This window comes from Lissotriton helveticus, chromosome 6 (genome assembly GCF_964261635.1).
Source record: "Lissotriton helveticus chromosome 6, aLisHel1.1, whole genome shotgun sequence".
NCBI classification, from domain to species: Eukaryota; Metazoa; Chordata; class Amphibia; order Caudata; family Salamandridae; genus Lissotriton; species Lissotriton helveticus.
In genome coordinates, this window is record NC_136067.1 from 1,083,365,807 (window position 1) to 1,083,389,469 (window position 23,663).

Below are 23,663 nucleotides of genomic sequence, written 5' to 3' on the forward strand. Positions count from 1 at the left end.
AATAGCTTTGTACAAAGCGTGTCTGGCCTGGAGGTAGCGAAAAGTTTCTCTTTCATGCAACTGGGAATCTCTTTACAAATTGCTAAATGGAATTACTCTCCCCTTGGCCCACATGTCTCCAACTTTCGAGAGACCGATCAAGTCCCTTTTATCAAACCCTAGCTGCTTCAACAACATACCTAGGCGGTCCGATTCCAGTAATTGGGTAACTTGCGTGATCTTGTCTTTCCACCCCAGAGCACATTGCTTTGTGCCATATGTCTACCATGGAAGACATCGGCGTAAATCTGGGTGCGTACCGTGTCCTCCAGAAAGGGCCCTTAAATAAGTGCCAGAAGACATGTTATGTCTGTCCATTTTATAGGCAGGGTCCGATACAGGTCGATGGGCCCAGTGATTTAAAACAACTTGCTGTGGAGTCCAATAATAAGATCTAATATCAGGCAGAGCTATGCCACCATCGTACCAGATTTTTGTTAATTTTGTGAGAGCAATCCGGGGAGAGCCTTGGTTCCAAAGGAGAGCACGGTCCTCCAAATCCATTGACTGAAAATACCGTGGTGAAACTGAATATGGCGTATTTTGCAGGGCATACATAAAGCGCTGGAGTGCCTTCATTTTGTAAAGTGTCTCTCTACCTAAAAGCATGAGGGGTAGTGTTTTCCAATGGTTTATGTCTGCTCGAAGGAGGAGCAAGGAAGGCTTTAAAATATGTTTGTAAAATGCGGAGGAATCTTATGTAATATATATTCCTCAGTATCTAAAGCCATCCGTTACTATTTTGGCCTCACAGTCCATCTGCAAAACCGAAGGGTCACAGTTCAAAACATAAATCAAGGATTTATCGCAATTAGTAGTGTATCCGGAATATTTTTGTCTTGGAAAGATAGCGCATGCACTGCCTAGGCAAGACCTTAAAAAAATCGGATGCTTGTGGATGCGTCTCATCACCACATATCCATGTAAAATAATCCCAGAGCTAAAAGCTTGATTAAAGAATGTTTTTTAAAAATGGGTGTTAATCAGAAATGTACTCATTAATTTAATACAAAAGGTAGAAACAATGCAAATCAAATAACATTTCTTATCATTACTTTTAGTTATATTTAAATGAATTCGAGATAAATTCATTAAATGTGGAGGTAAACTCTTGCAACTCAGAATGCCTTAAATTCTTTTTATAGATTGGTTGTATCATACCATATATTTATCATATTCATCTGATTTAGAGTAATGCAGGCCTGTGGCTCAGCTCTTCAGGAGGGCTGTGCATGTATCCCTTACACAAGATACTCCGAGCAGGCTCCTGCACTGGTTGGATGGGCCTCTGGTAACATGATGACTTGAGTAGAGCTCAGGAGGCAACTAGTGATGGATGGAAAACAGGCCTAAGGAGATGCTGGAGAATTACTGACCAGCTTTGCTTCTGAGAAAGCCAGTAGGCTGTGACATAGTCAGTCGCACATCAGGCTTTACTCTGATCGGCCTTGGGCAGAATCCATCACGTCACATGCGTTGTGCACTTCTGGAAGGCCAGTAGAGCTGTGAAGTAATTGACCAATGTCTCTGGTTTGTGTGATGAGTTGAGGAGGAGGAGTGAGCAGCATGCTAGTGTGAGTGCAGGGTGAGTAATGTCTGAATTCAGGGTTTCCATGTGTATTGGAATGTGAGTGTTTGTATGAGTGTATTAAGATGTATGAGTTGTATTAAGTGTATTAAGTTGTACCTGTGTGAGTGTAGGGGTAGGGTGAGGGGCATGTTAGGGTTGTTCATATGTGAATGTAGGGTGAGTTTCAGTGTGCGTTTTGAGTGTAGGGGGAGGGACGTGGTTGTGCGAGTGCACGTGTATGTCTCTGTGAGTGCAAGATGAATCATTGTGTCCCCTGCAAGTGCAGGAAAAGCTATGTACCTCAAGTGGTGCAGGGCGAATAGTGTGTAGGTTTGAGTATAAGGGTCAGCACATTAAAGCCAGACCTATTGGCATTGCCAGTGCTTGTTTTTGGTTTTATAGGCAAACTCGGATCCTGCGTGTGCGTCATGGCATAGGTCTGACTCATGTATTACGGTCTTGTTGGACAGCTAGGGGCGCCCAAAGTGCTATCCTTAGTGCTGGAAGGTTAATGCCCACCAGAAGTTAAGCAGCACCAGTGTGGTGGTAGCAGCATACCATATAGTGATCAGTAGAAGTGAACAGGTCCTTTTAACCTGTTCCATTGGAGTGAGGCCTACAGGCTCACTCGGTTAAGGTTCCACTGCTTTGGACTAAAATCACCCTTGGCCTACATCAGTTTGGTGTGTTGTGCTGGGCAGCACCTGAGTGGTGCATCTGCGCTGAATGCATAAGTTCCTGGGAAAGGGACAATACAGGGATAATGCAGTACTGTGCAGTGTGTGTATGCTGAATGCATGCGCTAGATGTATGTGTGCCTATGAGTGGCACAATACATGAAGGATGTAGTACTGTAAAGTGCGTGCATGTTAAATGTATATGCTGGATGCACGCATGCCTATGAGTGGTACAGGAAGGATACAGTTCTGTGCAATGTGTATATGCCGTATACATGCACAGAGTGTATACGTCTCCATTTTTGGAGACCCAGGCCCGCATGATGAAGTGTGCGGAGAGGAGGTAGAGTGATTCGGCCCAGGCAGATTTGTGTATTGCTGCATTCCTGTACGCTGGGTGAGGCACACACTTGAGATGTAAGAGCCAGACTTCCCCATCACACATCAAAGGGTGCTCTTTGATTCAGTGAGAGGTCATAAGGAAGGGGCCTGAGCACATCTCAGGAAGGAGATGGGGCTGATAAGATAATCATAAAGAGTAGGGCTGAGGCCCTGGGCTTTCCTTTTGATACACATATCACTGTGGCTGACATCCAGGTGTGAAGACTAGTCACTCCCATGGTTTGTGTTATGGGGCTATCAGCTTTGGAGTCCATCCTGCTTTCAAGAGAAAGTAAGGACATAGGAGTGGGTACTTCAAAAGAAGCAGACCCCCAAGACCAACTTCAGACTCAACTATAAATCACATTTGGTGTATGGAAACGAACGATAAGAAGGTGAGCTTGAGATCCCAACAGTTGTCATCTGCCAAGCAGCCAGATGGGCTGTATGAGGAGGGGGAGCTCTGAAAGACTTTTGCCTGTGATCAGGATAGGGGACCAAGGACTGGTAGTCTCCCTTCTCGGTAAGGGAACATCACCCAGGGGATCTAAGACCACCTGCCCTGGATCCTGGAGCACCATCGCCTACCTGCTTGCCAAGACCAGTGTTCCCTATGTGGAACAAGAGAGCATTGAGGGAGTGAGGTCCAGTGGAGAATCCTGTCCAGTGGACACCAATCGTGAGGTGTGAGGAAACTGCTGCTGCGATCAGGTCATTGCCTGTGTGCAGGCCAAATTTGGCAACTCCTGTAGGCATTGGAAGGGCCGAACGCTGTGCCGGTAAAGCTGGAGCCCAAGTGCAGGTAAGGATCAGCAACCCTGTATTCCAAGAGGGGCTACTGCTACGTGAAATTTGCTGAATAGGCCGGAGCCTATGTGCAGCTGAGGATCAGCAACCTTGTATGCCAGGAGGGCTGCCGTGTGGACACCTGGTGTGCCGAGTGGGTCAGTGCCTGTGTACACTAAGGACGCTGTGACCCTGTTTGTCAGAGGAGGTCACCAGAATTAGCCAGAAGTGTGTACTGTCCCAGAGCATCGTTGTAAGAGTGAGGCTGCCTCTGGAACCCCCCACACATCTACACCCGGATGGAGGGTCAGCACCGGGAACTTCATGTCCTCTTCCCCCTGTCGTGGGAGAAAACAAAAGACTTACCTGCAATGAAGAGCTGCAAGGAACCTCTGATCACCACATGAGTGCAGCTGAGTGGGAGCATTTCAGGGATAAGTGAGTGCAGTCTGCCTGGGTCATGTGCTGCAAAGTGGCCTAGACTAGCTGCTGCTGTTCTGATGCCTACAGAGGGGGCACGCTCCGGAACTCTGAAACCACGTAGCCTGTAGGTGCGGGTAAGACTTAATTTGGGCCAGTCAGCCCTGGTGGAATTTGCTGGCTTGGCATCAGCGCTGGAAAACTTGACACTTTAGAACAGAGTTAGAGTGGACTTGAGACTATGACTACTAGTGGGACCACCCTGGAAGTTGCTAACAGTGAGTGGGGGATGACCAGTATTGTTTGAGCATGGAGGAAGTGCGACTGGGAACCGCCAAGGAAACACTGGCGCGCCCTGATCTCAAGGGGACTGTGTAGTTTGTAAATGTTGTATTTTTCCTTCGTGTTGATAGTGGAAGAAATCAAATACTTTTCTTTTTTTCATAAATCTGAGCATTTACCTTGACAACGTTTTATTGGCGCTGCGATGTTGAGTTGTGAGCCTGTGTTTACTCTCCTTTATCCATTCCCCCCCCTTCCCCCTCCACCCTTACCTCGCCCCACCAAGGGAGCCTCGAACTGCTCATACAACACTGTTCCTGAGAGTCCAGTACAGAAGAGGTACTTGGCCCAGTTGCTCAGGGTTCATAGAATGTCGGGCCCTGGGACATCCAGAGTTAAAGGCCTCAACCCCCAGGATTGACAGAGGTTCTGGCACCCCTCTTCACCCTCTGTACAAGTTAGGGGCCATCCTGAACACTGTGGCTTTTAAAGTGTTTCCACCTCCCCGAAGATTCCAGGGCATTCATGCAGTGATCCTGATATGTCGAGCTCGTACCCTGATTCTGGCACTCATAGTTCTTTGGATTACTGGTTTCCTGGCCTCATTTATACTGCTCATGTCTCATGCTTGTTGGCACATTCAGATTCTGCAGTGGAACCTTCCCCTCAGTGGACCCAACACTAGGGTTCGACTCTTTGACAGCATCTGCATATTGGAGGAGGCAGACTGGGACCGTTGGTCGGGGATGACAGACGTCACATCAGACTGTTCTGCCTGCACCATCCGGAGATCACGTTATTAACAGACATTTTTCTGGGCTCGGGTGCCCACCTGGATGAGGTGGAAATCAAAGGCCTCTGCTACTTATTGTAGAAAAGCATTTCAGACTGTTGAAACTGCACCATTTGTCTGTGTCTCAAGCAATATTTAACGTTAAAATGCAGTTCAAAATAGACTTGAGATCAAATCATTGCCATTTCGAATCCATGCCTATATACAAATAGTGCAAAGCTAAACTTAGGCTATGTGCTAACAGACAGAAAGAAAGGACCTCCGTGTTTGACACAAGGTTTAAAATGAACTAGTGGCTCAATAATACAGTAAAATCAAAACTTCTTCAAGTCCATTCCTATATACAATTAGTGCAAAACTTGGCTAAGGGGGTTAAAAATATATACAAGTTAAAATTCAATTAGTATTCAGAGTACATCTTGTTCACTGAGTTTCTCTAGCAAGATCAATTACAGGGGAGGTATATCTCTTTAAAATTCTGTAAGCAACAAGGTATCTTGTCACACCCAGATCTCGACATATTGGGCCGACCCATTTACGGCGTGGCCCAATATACCCAGTGTGAAAAAACAGTATGTGTATCTCTTCTTCGCTAATCGAGCCACAGGCCAGGCAAAAATTAGAGACAAAGTCCTTATTCCATTTGGTAGTGAAAGATCTCAGACGGAGAATGCTAAATCGAAAACGTATATACAAGCTTTTCACTAAGGGTGGACAAACAAAACCTAAAATTTCCGCAAAGCGTAGGCAAGGCTAGATATCTAGGAACCTATTTGTCAGGTAGCCAGTTAGCTTGTTATTAGCATAATCACACTGGATGTGTGACCAATAACAGGATTTCAGGATATTGATATAAGCTTTACGGATGTTTATCGATCATCCAATAGACTTTACAATCCCAATTTACCCAGCCAATCGGAAACCAACATGACCCAAGGAACTGACTGGACACCGCCTACATTAAGTAAATCTACAAGAGAGTAAATTGACTTAATCTTGTAACCCATTAATGAACCCAATAAACAAGCGGTTTGAGTGCGGCCAAATCGGCAATTCTTTTTAATCCTAAATCAAAATATAGGGGAATTAGCGGTGAACTGGTAGGGACAGAGACCAGCTGTCTCACAAACTTATTTTCTGCAACACATAGTAAAGAAACATCAGTGCAACCCAGGTCTCAGCACCATAGACTGCGGCTTCTTGGGCCTTAGCACAATATACTTCAAGGGCTGGTGAGACGGAGCACGAGCTCATTTGCCTGTACAATCCAATAATAGCATTCGATCTATGCTCAATTAGTAGTGAGCTTTTGCTAAGTTATTTTTTTCCACTTGAGATTCTCCATTACTTTTACCCGAAATAATCTAAACTCTGCACCCACTCCAAAGCTTCTTCACCTACTTAAATAATCGATGTTGTAACCATTCCCTTTCCAACCACCATGTATTAAATCTTATTCATATTGAGCTCCAAGCTCCAAGCTCCTGGACATGCAGAAGCCTAAAATGTATCAACCAGGAACTGGAGCCCCATGAGTGTCTTGGAAATAAGAAGGGAATCATCTGCAAATAATAGAATAGGAACCTTTTTGTTGCTCTGGGCTGGAGAGTCATTATTGCAATTCCTCAAGGTGTCTACTAAGTAATTCATATAAAGGGTGAATAGCGTAGGTGTGAGAATGCACCCTTGACGCACACCATGCTGAATAGGAATGCGTTCAGTTAATTCACCCATATGCCCACACCAAACCTGGGCAAAGTTGGTATTATGGACTTGAGACATAAGGTGAATCGGATTCCCTGGAACCCCCATAGTTGATAAGACAAGCCACAATTTGCCACGTGGAATAAGATCAAAGGCAGTTCTAAGATCTATAAACGCCACATAGAGCTTTTGATGACGTAATAAAATATAGTTCCAATATAATATGGTGAGTCTAAAAATGTGATCAGAAGTAGTATTCTTTGATCTAAACCCTGGTTGAAGAGTAGATAAGATATTATTTGATTCCACCCAGTTTAACAGTTTCTGAGGAACTTGTTTGGCAAAGATCTTTTGTGCATTATCATTCCGGGCTGGGCACCATAGCAGATTTTAGGAGGCAATGGCTCTAGCTGTATAGCCTAAGCTAAAATCAACATCGTGGTTATCTGCTTCTGTGACAACAGGACTAAATGTGTCTAGAGTAATCATCTGGTCGCAACATGGCCCCATATTATTGTCAACTTTGACCGTATAAAGATCTGAGAAGTGGGACAACCATAACCACAGGAATATGATGTTGGTAGCTTGACATTTTTTCTGTTCTAGATTGGGCTACTGTGCACCCTACATAATTAGACAAAAACTTAACAAATGACTCATAAATCTGGGACAACAATTTTTGATTAGACAAAACATTAAGCCATGAGACATAATGTCGATTGCTAGCTAATATGGGTTCTGGCACTATTGTGTTGCAAATATTTGTATTCCTTTCCAGAGATGCCTCGGTTAGTGTTAGGACCAGGGAGCCATGGTCACTATCTGTTCGCCGATTCACTTGCTTATCGATCAGAAGTGGCCATAGTCTCACATCTAAGATAACAAAATCGATAACACTTGTATGGGGTCCTCTCCTGAAAGTAGGGGCTCGATCTGGGTCAGAAATAGTGCGACCATTACATACCCTTTACTGACTCTTAGAGAGGGTAGTTTGAATCCAGTGGCCGTAAAATTAATCCTGCGTTCCCCTGTTAGTGGTGGAATGCCCCTCAATTCATCCTCCTCTTCTGCCAATGACTCTGGCTAGAGGTGTTATGGTTTTGAACATTTGCTAAGTTGTTGAATTGGCGCCTGTCCATGGCATCACCAGGTGCTGTTGTATCGGCTTTCAGATACACAGCAATTGTATTTTTGCCCTCTTGGACCTGTAGGCCTTCCTGGTGTAAAGTCTACTTTCCAGACCCCCCACTATTTGTGTGTGGGAGGCAGGGGGTGTTTGCATACTGTCAACACGTTCATTTGTTGATCGCTCCATATCTGAGGGCATAAAAATTATCTGCAATAAACTGACATTTGTGTGTCATGGCGGAACCTATTTGCGGCTGCCTGTTATCACTGCTGAAGGAGGGATGGAATCAACAGAGTCCAATGATGCAAAAAGTTTTTCTGGGTCCGGTCTGGCACCTGGGGATTCAAGAAGTGAAGAGTCTTCGGTTAGAGTATCAACTAGAAAGAGTGCTACTGAACGGAAGTAACTTCTTCCATTGGTTTATTTTTAAGGGTTAGTGAATTTTAAAACTCGGCTTACAAAATTCCTCATTTTATTGTCATGCTGAAGTTGTTTGCTTCTGAAGCTAGTAGTCACCACGTGCCATGTCACAATTTCATGATGCAGAGCAGCCTGAGCTATGGCTTTAGAGGCTCAGTGCATTGTTCTGGCTGGCCTGGCACTTGTATTGTGTGGCTTATACTACACTTATATGTTGCTTAACTGTAACTATGCCGGATCAGAAAGAATGATATTCAAGGCGCTTTCATACCTAGGCCTATTTACTTCTTGACCTTGTGTAAGAACCAGTTATCAAGCACAATACTGATTCTGCAACCCCAAATGAAACTCCCAATGCTTACTGCTTATAATGTATTCAACAATCTAGGGGCGCTGCATTCACCCTCCTTTTTTGCGTAGAGAAGGACTTTTTGGTGAGGGTTCTATTGTCTCTGCCTCCCAGTGCAATCTCTGCCTGTATGTGTACAGACAAGTTAGTTTGGAGGATTGGGGTCCAGCCTGAGCCTTGACAATGACGTCATCACCAGATATGTTATGCTCAGTAAATAGCTCCATTCCTGGATGGGGGCTAGATTTTTTTTATTATAAAAAGGAAGATCACTCTGGGACTACCATTTCTTAACCATTCAAGGAATATTTACTACTCCTACATAATCAAATCTCGCCTTCCCTTTTGGAATGAGGTATATATTCCTGTTTGGATTCAAAAAGTAAAACGACCAGTATTGGCAAAGCAAATGGATAGTACTTTTTCAACCTGGCTTTGCTATTGCTGTGCAAAAAAAAAAAGTGCAATGACCTGTATGCATGTGTATAGGTCACAATGCTGTGGTGGCCTTGCGTGTTTCTTCATGCATTCAGATGCACAGGGATTGATGCAGCTACCGTTTTGTTTACATTTTACGCTTACCTGTTTCAAGTTGGGGGATGCCACTTGGAGAGGTAGTATGTAAGGTAAATAAAAAAAATAATCTTAAGCATGTACAAAAGCACTTGTTAAAAAATAGTGACCCAGGAGTAAATGGCAGCTTGCAGGCACTCCAAAAAATTTAAAAGGTTTTTTTCTTCTTCAGAGGACCATGATGCAATGGTGGAGGTAACTGGTGTGGGACAAATCATTACATGAGGGGAGTAACAGTTGGGGTGGGAGCAACAGAGGAAGAACTTGAGACAGAGGAGGAAATTAAAAATAAATAAGCAAAAGAAGGGACATGGAGGGGAAGCAGTAGTTGGGTGATTGGAGGCAGCACATGGAGGGCTAAGAGGGAAGGCGCATCTTTGGGGAAGCAGCACACCTGAGAGAAAGCCAGGAAACACGCACCCTCATGGAATGCTGAAAGCAAAACAGTTCCCTCTGAACAGAAACGTTATAGTATTAAAAGGACGGTAAGGGATTCTGTGATCTAGTGGAGGACAACGAAAGCTAAAAGCTGCTGTAGGTGAGACTTATTAAGATGGCTACTGAGAACAGGAATTTTAAAACACTTTAACTAGCCAAAGACTCTGAGAGCTGTATTAAAGGAAAAGATTAATTCGTTTTTCAAATTAGTTTACTGTGGGGTTGGTGGGTCAGTCTATTCAATAACACTGAGATACAACTGTGAAGTCACGTCTGTTGTAGCACTGATGTTTTCAGTGTTTTGCGTAGTCTGCTTTCAGGATAAGATTGTACTTTAAAGTTTTGTTTGTATTTTTAATATTTTTTTTTCATAAACCTTTTTATTTGGATTTCAATCTTAGACATGTCAAACATTAGTCATACCATATTCGATTGTTACAACATTACATTCAGTGTTATCATTGTCACGATAAATAGTAGCATGGGAATCCCCCGAGTAGGTACGGATATACTCTATCCTTGGAGTGTAATCTCACACCCTCTCTATGGAGGATGCTGAGAGTTACCGAGGAGGTGGTTGCTGGCATAGTTGCCGCTTCTCCTCATCCGTATGACAGTCTCTAGTCCATAGTCCCTGCAAAGGGTGTCTGTAAGTGGAAATCCATAAACGTAACTGAACATGGGGATTTGGAACCAAGGGAATGACGGGATAGTGGGGGGAGGGGGGGCGCGGGGCGCATACGGCAGGGTCAATGTAGTGGAGCTCCGTAGCTTGCCCACCAGTGTATACAGACTGTGCTACCCTGATCGTTGGTGCATGTTCCCGGATCGTGGGGTGGGGGTGCGCTGGTGTAGCCGGGGAGGGGAGGCTGCACAGGTGGTTCAGGGTGCGCCTGGTCCGGGCATCGCCTGTGTGTCCTGTTGGGTTTCCACGCCATCAGGGTGTACTTGCTTAAATTTATGTAGGATCATCGCCCATTCTATGGATATAGGACGCTTGCGTGTACCTCGAGCTTCCTCCTGACGAATAAGGTCTTCTTCCGCCGCCGCCCATTTCTTTACCACCCCCACCATGCTGCTATTGGTGTACCCTCTGTTGCGCGCCAGTGCATTGCAATACTACGTTTTACTAGCAGGATGGCCAACAGGGCCAATTTGGTCTCTACTTTCTTGCTTTTTTGGCGCCTAAAAATGCCTAAGGCGCATGCCTCGCATATGTGGAAATCTGTGAGGCCTGTGACTGTTTGTAGTGTGGTGTGTACCGTCACCCAAAGGGGTTGTATTACCGGGGTTTGTATTTTTACCATATGCTTGATTTTCTGTTTTTAGGGATCTGAAAACAACTATGAAGGCATTAAGGATGGAGTGAATATTCAGTACTTGGATTTACAGCAAAACAAGTAAGATTTGTTTCTTATTGCTTGGTACAAGCAAGGCTGATGCTTATTGAGAATGAAATATTGATCATGCATGAAATATGTGGTTATTTCTTTAAATTTGCACCAAGTATTTCTGCCACTTTAAGCTCAGTAAAGCATACTGCTACTTTAGCCTTGCTTGGCATGTTGAACTCTTTTTGGAGCAAAACAACAGGAAGTAACCATGGTACTAACAATAGAATGACCAGCATTTTTAGGTAAATGAGAGTGACCTCTTTATACAGCTGGTTCTGAACTGCGGTTTAATACACCTCTTGCAGCGTTTGAGGCCAAAGTTGTTAAATGACCCGATTTTGGCCACGTTAGCACAAGCTGCGACATTGTTCCAGGGTATGCCATTTCTTTGTTCTTATGGTGAAGGGCTAGTAATCTTTGTTTTTAAATTTTTGCAAAGGTTTTTGGGTACTGTTTGGTTTAATGCAAAGTGCAGGGTTCAGTCTCTCTCCATTCCATATAGTTATTTAAAAAGTTAGTGTGACTAAAAGGTTGTCTCATCTCCCTTAGCATCGCAGTTGGATGGTTAACGTACAGAAAGAGCTTTTTTGAACGTGTTGTTAAGCTACATTTTGCCTGATACTTTGAAGAAAGTAGCATACAAGACATTCTCCATCTTTCGCATCTTCCCAAGCCTTTATGGGCAGGTTTCAGTTGTAAATCACAAATGGAGCAGCCGTTTAGGTCCAATTCCACTGTGCGTGTGGAAAAAACACACTAGCGAAATTTCCACTATTCACTTTATGCTCTGGAATTTCACCCATCCCTATTGATACTGGATGGCAACCCGCTCAACTCATCTAAAACAAAATAATATACTTTCCATCATAATCTGAAATCATACAATTCATATTCTAGTTTCTTCATGTTTTAGTCCTCCCCAACTTTTAGCAATAAATCACGGCATTTTATTCTTCCCAACTGTGAGTTTAAAATCTTTTATGACATTAATAGCTTCTGACATTAACAGCATCTGCTACCAGATTCCAAGTGCTCAATATTTGCAAAATCTGTCCTCACCACCCTTCACACAGCTTTATTTTCAGAACTGGGTCTGGGCCAATAAGGTTATTGCTGTAGGCTACTACTTTGCCTTCCTCAATATTCATTTCTACCACTAGATAAAGCAAGAAGAACCTTTTATAACCTTTCCAGGCACACCCTTAAATCCTGGGATTGTCACTAGATGTGCTGGCCATCAGCAAAAAAGGGTTTTCTACTCATTCTAGGATTGAAAGCCATAAATGATGCATCTTCCTGCTGCTCAACACAAATGCAGAACAGATGCACAATCTTGTGCAACTTTGCTTGTCTACCCAGAACCTCCTTGTCTTCTCTTAACCTCCCTCTGCTGCCTCACAATTTCTGTCATTTCAGATACTTGGCCCTTCCTTCTGAAATAGAATTAGAGCTGAACTATGCTCCACCACCTCTCTTACTGCTTTGATATACACCTGTTATAGCCAGAGTGGCCTCATTGAATCAGTGTTTTGTCACCTGTGCCCTCCTATCCCTGATTCCTCTATTACAAATATCTTCAAGTATATGTGTACTAGTCTGTCTAATTTGTTTGCCGGTACCACTGTGCAGACTGTGTGTTATCTTAATTCTCTATTCACAGTGCACCTTATTAAGAATAAATGTATCAGTCTACTTCCTTACCCGTTTGTTCTTATGTTCTGGGATTCTATTGCTATGTGCAATATTTCCTGTTGGAATAGTCACTGTTCAGTAAAAAAAAGAATATATATATATAGCTACTTTGGTTAACTAAGGTTTTCTCTGTTTTAATCTTGGGCTTCATTGCACGTGGTTCACTCCCAGTCGGCCAGTGGTAACAGACCAAATACAGGCAGGTATGACAGCTTGGTGGATTTGAGCCCATACAACTGGGTTTCTCGCAGAAAGACAAAGAAAAAGAAGAAAAAAAACCCTGCCTTTCAAACTGCAACTGGTATGTCACCCAAGGCCTAAAATACTTTAGTGTGTGAAACATAAGTTCACATAGCAGTGCTGATGTCCAGTTTAAAACAGATGCAATTGTAATAATGGGATTCCTCGGACTCTGCGCAGTCTCTGCAAAGGGGGACCATGGGGACACACCGAGAAATTGGTGCCAGATGTAGAGAGTATACCAAATTTCACGGAACCACCGTATGGCACTGACTTGTTACCATGAAGATTTTCGGATGGTAGGTCCATCCAAGGGTTCGTGCCACAGGTACCCCAACAGGGATTGTAAAGTGAGATTTAAGGTCGGTGGCAACTGCAGCTTTAACGAGCATTGGCAAAGCCAATAGTTTTTGCCTATGCAAGACCTATAGACGTTGTCAGTGTTTTTTAAATATGTTGTACAGCAGCAAAGTAAAAAAAAAAAAAAAAGATTTAAGTCGTGGCCATCGCAGACAGGAGGGCCATAGGGGACATTACAAAAAGCGACTACAAGCAACACGAGGGAGCTGAAGAGGAGGAGGGAGCAACAAGAATGAACATCGGGAAAGGGTTGTGACAAACGAACCAGAGGAGCAACAACGGACAGCAGGAGGAAGGAGGTGGGATCGGGCACCAACAATGGACACTGGGGGGACGCCGGGGGGGGGGGTTGGGTGAGGAAAACAACAAGAGGGAAGAGCAGGAGGGCAGGACACCGACTGGAGAGAGATGCACTCTTCGAAATGCGTGTCCAAAAGTACATTTTAAAAAAGTACCTGCAGTAGCCTGCTGCCAGTGGAAAGACACTGGCTGCAGATAGAAAGCTGTACTTGGTTCACGCTTCTCAGCAGACACGATGCTGAAGCCCCAAGAGAAAGCAGGAAGAAGCAGGAGGCTCTGACTGATTAGTAGGAAGGACACAAGAGTGACCTGGAAGCCAACAAGTATTAAGTAATGGTAAATAATGGGCAGGCTCTAAGCCATTTGCAATATTTTTTGTTCAGTTTTTTTCTTTACACAAGATTTCACAAGAACACCACAAGCTGGTGTACGGCTAAAACCATCAGGACACTATTGTAAAGCGTGGGTCTCAAAGGAAAAATGTTACTTTCAGTCCAGGGGGGCATCTATGCAGATCTTTAGCTTTGAACTTCAAGTTGTTTCTTTGTAGTTCTGGCTGCCACACTTCAAGATTACTTTCCTCCTAAGAAACACACTTCGTTTATGCATCTTTCAAGCTGGCTTCAGTCAGCCAGTGTTGGCCTAGGGCCTATTCCTATCCTCCCCAGAGGCTGCATAACTTCTTCTAGCTCATCTGGGAGCAGTAGGTCTTCTCATTGAGTTTGTCAGTCCGGGTATGGAGCGGGAATAACCATGAACGTCCTACCCCTGTCAGACATCCTCTATTAGGTGATGTACTGCCTGTGTTGGCTGAAGCACTTTCTCCTCCACAGTTAAATTAAGTTACTAGCTCAAGGGCAGGGAGTATTACTGGTGGGACAACCTTTCACAGTAGTCATTATAATCATCAATTTATCTCTGGATGCTTACCTATAAAAATGTGCTACATAAAACAGTAGTAGCTTTGAGAACTTTAGTAAAACATTTGACATTTGGTGACATAAAATGTCATAATTTCAATTGAGCAATGACTTATCATGCTACTATACTCAATCCCGAAAGCTCGTAAGTGGATAACCATCAAATTGAACTTCGTGATCAGTCAGATCATCTGGCTCACCAATATCACGTGAAAGGTCCCTTGATCATCGAGACCATTCAAACACGGAGTTGATCGTGGAGCAGAGATGAGTCCATAGGCACTTATGGACGATCATACAGTGGCTGATCATTGATGGTGCTTAAATAAGTGAATATGCAGTGCAAACAAAAATGTGGTGAATGTAAAATAGAGTGGAGTGTCCTAAAAAATCTTTATTAGGCAAAAGACACACCCCCTAATTAAAAACAGAACAGTGCAGGCGACAGCAAAAACAGATATCTGTCGTTAAACAAGGCCTTTCACGTGATATTGGTGAGCCAGATGATATGACTGATCACGAAGTTCAATTTGATGGTTATCCACTTACGAGCTTTCGGGATTGAGTAAATTGGCACTGTATGTACGTGAGTTCATGCACACAGAGCCGTTGTGGTTTTGCACTCCACTTTTTGGCTACCTAGGGTGATTAGGGCACCAACTTTGTAGTATTTACTTGAGTCTAGGTTAGCGAGCCACACATAGTGTAGCTTTAGACCCCCTGTGTTCTCTTTGTGTATCATGTAGTGAGCTGGGGACTTGAACCAGGAGTGGGCTTTAAATATTTGTATGTCCCTTGGACCCTCTTCCCTCCCTTGTTTGGTATGAGATGTTATCATGCTACTAGCCATCATATTATCACTTTTTGTCATGGAAATAGCTGTGGTGCTAAATAATAACCATTCATTGTATTATCTAGGACTTCAAATGTTTGGTAAGAGATACTACAAAATTAAACAATTCCACACACATTCATATTCTTAAAGTGTCAAAGTAAGACATTTCATGGTGCATTGCCTAATTTTTTCATTCGAATTATCCAGGAAGAATGTGAATATCGGTTCAGGGCAACAACCAAAGGGGATGTATCTAATTTATCTACACAGAAAGCAACTATACAGCTTAGTGTGCACATGTTCCAAAAAGACATAGTAACTCACCTCATCCTGAGCTTGTAGTAAAATTAATAAAACTGAAAATGTACTTTTGCTTCAGATATTGGTTTACAATAATAACAGGAATCTGATAGTGATGGACTCCTAAACCATTTACCGATGAAAATAGATCAGCCTGAATTTTACAACTAACATTTTTGCAAACTGAGACTCATTATGGTTTATTCAGGTCTCAAAAAGGGGTGTACATCTGTGTGGTAGAACATTTTCCGCAAGACTACCACACGTAGTTCCCAGCATTCTGCTCTGGTCAATAATAAATAGTTGGAATATCTCTGATAATGGTAGTTGCTATAACATCAGCGTATTCCTTTAATGCATGAGGCCAACAGTTTCAAAAGACTGGCATATGTACCCAAGCCAAGTCAAATTATGCACAATATTAAGAGTTGGAATCTCAGTTAGCTCATTACCTGTAATGACCTATGGCAAAGTTAGATTGTGGAACGATATGGAAGTGGCCTCAATTTTGCTATGTGTTAATATGTCATATTCTCAAATCAATTTCTAATGTTACTTTGCTCATTGGTAATCGTAACAGATTGTATTTAGACATCTATTTTCTCCAAACTCCACCTTCCCCAGATTTACTGGGCCCCATAGTTCAGAACCACACAAGGCAACAGATTGCACTTGGGCATTGTGAACGTCATTGGGAGGTAAGATGACATGAGTTTATCCTTCTTGAAAATCCAGGGAGGTCTTTGCTTTATATTTAAGTGAAATAGCATTCTTTAAATCCTGGCTAGTCCATCTGTAATTTGCAGCAAGTCTTAAGCATAAACAGTCAAATTCATAAGCCTGTTCAATAATATCCTCTAAATGAATTGTGCGCTTAAAATGTTTAGGGAATTGAAAATCATAAGCTTATTTTTCACCACATTAACCTTGAATGAAAGAATAAAGAGCTATTCATAAAGCGTGCAGCTGCTTCACGAGGAAATGTTCTGGTACTTTTAAGCAGAGGAAAACAGACCGACTTTATAAGCAGGCATTCGTAAAAAGATGGGTTTTCAGCACTGCTTGAAAAACATGTTCAGAGCTAAGAAATCTTGGAGCTTTAGGCAGTGAATTCCACTCTTTTGCTGTCACAAAGGAAAAGGAAATACTGCCAGATGTTACTTTGCACATTCTTGTAATGCAGCCCACTCCTTGATTTGAAGCATGACGGGCCATCAATGGGGTATATATCTTGAATCTTCGCTGTAGATACTTAGGTCCTTTGTGGCGCAATGCTCTGAAAAGGATTAGCATGGTCTTACAGAAAATCCTTTGATTAATTGGCAGCCAAAGGCTCTCCTTTATGGATTGTCTTTTAGGACAATTCCAAAACCAGTCTGGCAGCAGCATTTTACACTAACTGACGCTTATTAATCAATACTACTGGGACTCCTAAATAAAGCGCATGTGCATAGTCCAGCCTGGAGGTAACCAGGGCATGCACCACCAATTTACATGTGTATTCAGAGAGTACATTTTGTGTCTTTTTTTAACGCTCTGGTCATTACAAAACAGGTAGCAGTAATGGTCCTAATTCGAGATTTAAAATGAAGATGTTTATCAAATTTTATCCCCAAATTCCTTGCTACTGATTTAGGAATTGGTGGGTCACAAAGATCATTAGGCTTTAAAGTTTTTATATCATGGGGAGTAGAATCACCAATAACCAACATTTTACATTTATCTGAATTAAGTTTCAGGCAACTGTGTTTCATCCAATTTGCCACTGCTTTGGACATTCTTGATAATTCTCTACAATAGTGTACTCAAATTGCTGAAATTACTTTATTAGCTAGGCGTCATCTTTGTATGAGACTAAATTGAAGCCCCATTTTTCCTCAGCTCTCCCCAAAGGGACCATATAAAAATCTGAACAGCATGGGATTTAAGGGAGAGTCCTGTGGGACGCCATATTCTAGTTATTTAAAACCAGAAGTAAAAGGTGGAAGATGGACCACTTGCACCCTTTAGATAAAAACAATTTAAACCAAAAGGAGAACTGTTTCTGTTATCCCGACATCCTCCAACTGTTCTAGTAAGATTTCATGAGAAACCATTTCAAAAGCAGGGAAAGAGATGGAGCCCTTTTATCACAATGAAGTCCAGAAAACTATTCAACAACGTTTGCTGTCCAATTAGGTTTTCAAAATCAGTATTATCTGCGAATAGTACAGTGCAATTGTTTTCTCCAACTAACATTGAAGCTTCGTGGATGCACCACAAAAAATGGATAATTCCACCATTAACAAAAAAAAGGTAAGTAGGCAGGGTATCAACACGCACACTTGACAAACTTGCCTGTTAATGGGAATAGCTCCTGTGGTTTCACCATTCGAACCATATCATACTTAAGCATACTTGTTGTGGAGATGAATGATCAGACTCACTAGATTTTTCGGGGGTCAATTTATCATAAACAACTTGCCATAGCATGTATGGAGTAACTGTATCAAATGCCGATTTTAAATCCTGTGCTTTAGGCAGCAGCACTGGTTTCATCAGCTCTTGGAATGCACTCACTACTCACTAATCTGCACTCACTACTCTGCACTCACTACTCACTTCTAACTACTCTGCACTCACTACTCACTACTCACTACTCTGCACTCACTACTCACTACTCTGCACTCACTACTCTGCACTCACTACTCTGCACTCAATACTCACTACTCACTACTCTGCACTCACTACTCACTACTCTGCACTCACTACTCTGCACGCACTACTCTGCACTCACTACTCTGCACTCACTACTCTGCACTCACTACTCACTACTCTGCACTCACTACTCTGCACTTACTACTCACTTCTAACTACTCTGCACTCACTACTCACTACTCTGCACTCACTACTCTGCACTCACTACTCACTACTCTGCACTCACTACTCACTACTATGCACTCACTACTCTGTACTCACTACTCAGCACTCACTCACTACTCTGCACTCACTACTCACTACTCTTCACTCACTACTCACTACTCTGCACTCACTACTCTGCACTCACTACTCACTATTCTGCACTCACTACTCACTATTCTGCACTCACTACTCTGCACTACCTACTCTGCACTCACTACTTTGCACTCTGCACACTCACTCTGCTCTCACTACTCTGCACTCTGCACACTCACTCTGCACTCACCACTCGGCACTCACCACTCGGCACTCACCACTCGGCACTCACCACTCGGCACTCACCACTCGGCACTCACCACTCTGCACTCACACTATAATAATCCTTATGTCCTGTAACTAAGGGTTTGCCATTATTAATATAGTTCACTGCAATAACCTACTTTTCTTAGCCTTTGACATGTACTTTACTAAGAATCGGCATGTTAATAAATATATAAATACGTGCTACGGCAATAAAGCAGCATTGAAAAACAAGGGTTTGCCATTATTAATATAGTTCACTGCAATAACCTACTTTTCGTAGCCTTTGACATGTACTTTACTAAGAATCGGCATGTTAATAAATATATAAATACGTGCGACGGCAATAAAGCAGCATTGAAAAACAAGCATCTGTCTTCAATTACCGGCACCTCTGACAGCTGCTAATTGAGAATTTATGGCATTCCCCTGGACGGGGAGACCGCATGCGCGCACACACAGCTCAAGAAAACTACAGAGTCGTGAATGCGCGAATGGACCCTGACATCTGGTAATTGGGAATTTATGGCATTCTCATGCGCGTGTAAGTACGGAAAATGCAGGAAGTCAATAGAGAAAAATTCCTAGGGCCTATTGCGTGAACACTTACAAAAACACAGCCGTCAGAGGACCAATGACCATGCAGATGGCACACAACGCCACGAAAAATTCTCGCGCACTGAGGAATTTTTACTTCACGATTCTGAGCCCCTTAACAATACGGCTCGGAGCTCCGCCCCACTTCTGACGAAGTGGTGACGTAGGCCGAGCCCTAAAAACCATAGTAACTCACCTCATCCTGAGCTTGTAGTAAAATGAATAAAACTGAAAATGTACTTTTGCTTCAGATATTGGTTTACAATAATAACAAGAATCTGATAGTGATGGACTCCTGAACCATTTACCGGTGAAAATAGCTCAGTCTGAATTTCACAACTAACATTTTTGCAAACTGACTCATTATGGTTTATTCAGGTCTCAAAAAGGGGAGTAGATCTGTGTGGTAGAACATTTTCCGCAAGACTACCACACGTAATTCCCAGCAGTCTGCTCTGGTCAATAATAAATAGTTGGAATATCTCTGATAATGGTAGATGCTATAACATCAGCGTATTCCTTTAATGCATGAGGCCAACATTATCAAAAGACTGGCATATGTACCCAAGCCAAGTCAGATTATGCACAATATTAAGAGTTGGAATCTCAGTTAGCTCATTACCTGTAATGACCTATGAAAGAGTTAGATTGTGGAACGATATGGAAGTGGCCTCAATTTTGCTGTGTGTTAATATGTCTTATTCTCAAATCAATTTCTAATGTTACTTTGCTCATTGGTAATCGTAACAGATTGTATTTAGACAACTATTTTCTCCAAACTCCACCTTCCCTAGATTTACTGGGCCCCATAGTTCAGAACCACACAAGGCAACAGACTGCACTTGGCTTTGTGAACGTCATTGGGAGGTAAGATGACATGAGTTTATCCTTCTTGAAAATCCAGGGAGGTCTTTGCTTTATAATTAAGTGAAATAGCATTCTTTAAATCCTGGCTAGTCCATCTGTAATTTGCAGCAAGTCTTAAGCATAAACAGTCAAATTCATAAGCCTGTTCAATAATATCCTCTAAATGAATTGTGCGCTTAAAACGTTTAGGGAATTGAAAATCATAAGCTTATTTTTCACCACATTAACCTTGAATGAAAGAATAAAGAGCTATTCATAAAGCGTGCAGCTGCTTCACGAGGAAATGTTCTGGTACTCTTAACCAGAAGAAAACAGACCGACTTTATAAGCAGGCATTCCTAAAAAGATGGGTTTTCAGCACTGCTTAAAAAACATGTTCAGAGCTAGGAAATCTTGGAGCTTTAGGCAGTGAATTCCACTCTTTTGCTGTCACAAAGGAAAAGGAAATACTGCCAGATGTTACTTTGCACATTCTTGTAATGCAGCCCACTCCTTGATTTGAAGCATGACGGGCCATCAATGGGGTATATATCTTGAATCTTCGCTGTAGATACTTAGGTCCTTTGTGGCGCAATGCTCTGAAAAGGATTAGCATGGTCTTACAGAAAATCCTTTGATTAATTGGCAGCCAAAGGCTCTCCTTTATGGATTGTCTTTTAGGACAATTCCAAAACCAGTCTGGCAGCAGCATTTTACACTAACTGACGCTTATTAATCAATACTACTGGGACTCCTAAATAAAGCGCATGTGCATAGTCCAGCCTGGAGGTAACCAGGGCATGCACCACCAATTTACATGTGTATTCAGAGAGTACATTTTGTGTCTTTTTTTAACGCTCTGGTCATTACAAAACAGGTAGCAGTAATGGTCCTAATTCGAGATTTAAAATGAAGATGTTTATCAAATTTTATCCCCAAATTCCTTGCTACTGATTTAGGAATTGGTGGGTCACAAAGATCATTAGGCTTTAAAGTTTTTATATCATGGGGAGTAGAATCACCAATAACCAACATTTTACATTTATCTGAATTAAGTTTCAGGCAACTGTGTTTCATCCAATTTGCCACTGCTTTGGACATTCTTGATAATTCTCTACAATAGTGTACTCAAATTGCTGAAATTACTTTATTAGCTAGGCGTCATCTTTGTATGAGACTAAATTGAAGCCCCATTTTTCCTCAGCTCTCCCCAAAGAGACCATATAAAAATCTGAACAGCATGGGATTTAAGGCAGAGTCCTGTGGGACTCCATATTCTAGTTATTTAAAACCAGAAGTAAAAGGTGGAAGATAGACCACTTGCACCCTTTAGATAAAAACAATTTAAACCAAAAGGAGAACTGTTTCTGTTATCCCGACATCCTCCAACTGTTCTAGTAAGATTTCATGAGAAACCATATCAAAAGCAGGGAAAGAGATGGAGCCCTTTTATCACAATGAAGTCCAGAAAACTATTCAACAACGTTTGCTGTCCAATTAAGTTTTCAAAATCAGTATTATCTGCGAATAATACAGTGCAATTGTTTTCTCCAACTAACATTGAAGCTTCGTGGATGCACCACAAAAAATGGATAATTCCACCATTAACAAAAAAAAGGTAAGTAGGCAGGGTATCAACACGCACACTTGACAAACTTGCCTGTTAATGGGAATAGCTCCTGTGGTTTCACCATTCGAACCATGTCATACTTAAGCATACTTGTTGTGGAGATGAATGATCATACTCACTAGATTTTTCGGGGGTCAATTTATCATAAACAATTTGCCATAGCATGTATGGAGTAACTGTATCAAATGCCGATTTTAAATCCTGTGCTTTAGGCAGCAGCACTGGTTTCATCAGCTCTTGGAATGGCGTCTCCAAGCTCTTACAGTTTTCGAGCTATCGCTGTTTAGTCATAGTTGTTCTCTAAACCTATGTGCTATTTTCCCAGTCTCAAGTGGTGATGTTGGGGATCCTGTTGATGCCCCTGGCCTCATGGGCCACCTGACAAATGAAAATCGTGACCATTTTTAGATAATGCTCCTTGTAGTTTCGTGCCCCTGGAAATGTTATTTGGCTCTTACGTCAGTCCAGCACCAGTAGTCTCCCACCTGGGTTTCTGACCAGTTGACTCATCCTCTTCAATCTATTCCCCCAGAATGGACTCCTCTCAAATTGGAGCAGTGAGGATTTAGACTGCAGGAAACATGGTAGCACCCTTGTTAAAAAATAATAAATGAAAAAGGAAAGTGAAAATAAATGTAACCCCCTTATCGTCATCCCAGCCCTATGAAAACAAAAGAAAGAAACAGATTGAGTCTGGGACTCTGTAGGGGCCACCCCTAGAAAAAAGCAGAAAGAAGCAACAGAGGCACCACTCTCCCCACACAATAAAACAAAAATGTAGTATGCAACAGAGCATGACATGAGAAAGAACATCTATACAAGTCGCAAAACCATATTGTCATACCGCTCATCTGCAGTGGGGGCCCTCACTAAAGAAATTGCTAGTGCTGAACAAGAACTGGGTCTGACTCTGCCTGGCGTAGCGGAGTCACCCACTCCCGAGTTGCATTCAATCAGTTCAGTGGGCGTATCGAACGTGGCAACTAACCCCGCACCCCCGGCCACAACAGCAATCCAGCCTAGTACTCCTGTTGCGCCATTGCAGCCTCGGCAGCAGGCAGCCCAACCACCAAAGGGGGACAGAGGTACACACACAGTTCTCACAGTTTGTTGGCCAGTGCCAGTAACACTGAACCACATCGACCATGATCCATGAGTTAATTCAGCTGTGACGTGTCAGCAGGGTGCTCCAAATCCCTTTGACTGTTTAAGATGGCTCCCGTGGGCCGTGAGCTGACGAGCTCTGTGAGCACCTGCGCGCCGAGAATGGCACTAACCCTGAGGAAACTGCGGCAGCACGTCCAGCGACCTATGAACATTTTGCCCACTGATGAAAGAGAAATCTAGAAACACGTGTCTGAGGGATACACTTGAAAAGAATACTGGTACTGGCACTGGCCAACAAACTGTGAGAACTGTGTGTGAATCGAGTAACACTGAACCACATCGACCATGATGCATGAGGTAATTCAGCTGTGACGTGTCAGCAGGGTGCTCCAAATCCTTTTGACTAAATTAGTTCCTGCTTGGTTGAAGGAGTGGCTCCAAGCTGGAGCTCAGATTGCAGGAAGGCCCATTGAAACATGAAATTCCAAATTTAGGGCAGGTGATTTGGTCAAAAGAGAGGAGGATGTGTTATTATGCAAGTTATTTGCATATGTTCCATTTTAGATTGTAAGACAAACGGGGTTACAAGACGGTCAGTTGCTCCTGACGTCTTGGAGAGGACCGACGGCAGGTTGTGTTCTCCAATAAATCTTTATGCAAAGATTACAGGTTTCTTGTGTACA

At 42.7% G+C, this 23,663-nt stretch overlaps 1 protein-coding gene across 1 annotated transcript in view; it reads left to right on the plus strand.

The window, feature by feature from the left end:
• NUP133 (nucleoporin 133) overlaps window positions 1–23,663 on the plus strand; it is a 1,231,428-nt gene that overhangs the window by 323,618 nt on the left and 884,147 nt on the right. The window contains exon 8 of the mRNA XM_078648729.1: window positions 10,891–10,961. Coding sequence (XP_078504855.1) covers window positions 10,891–10,961 — 71 coding nt within the window. The remainder of the gene's footprint in view (window positions 1–10,890; window positions 10,962–23,663) is intronic.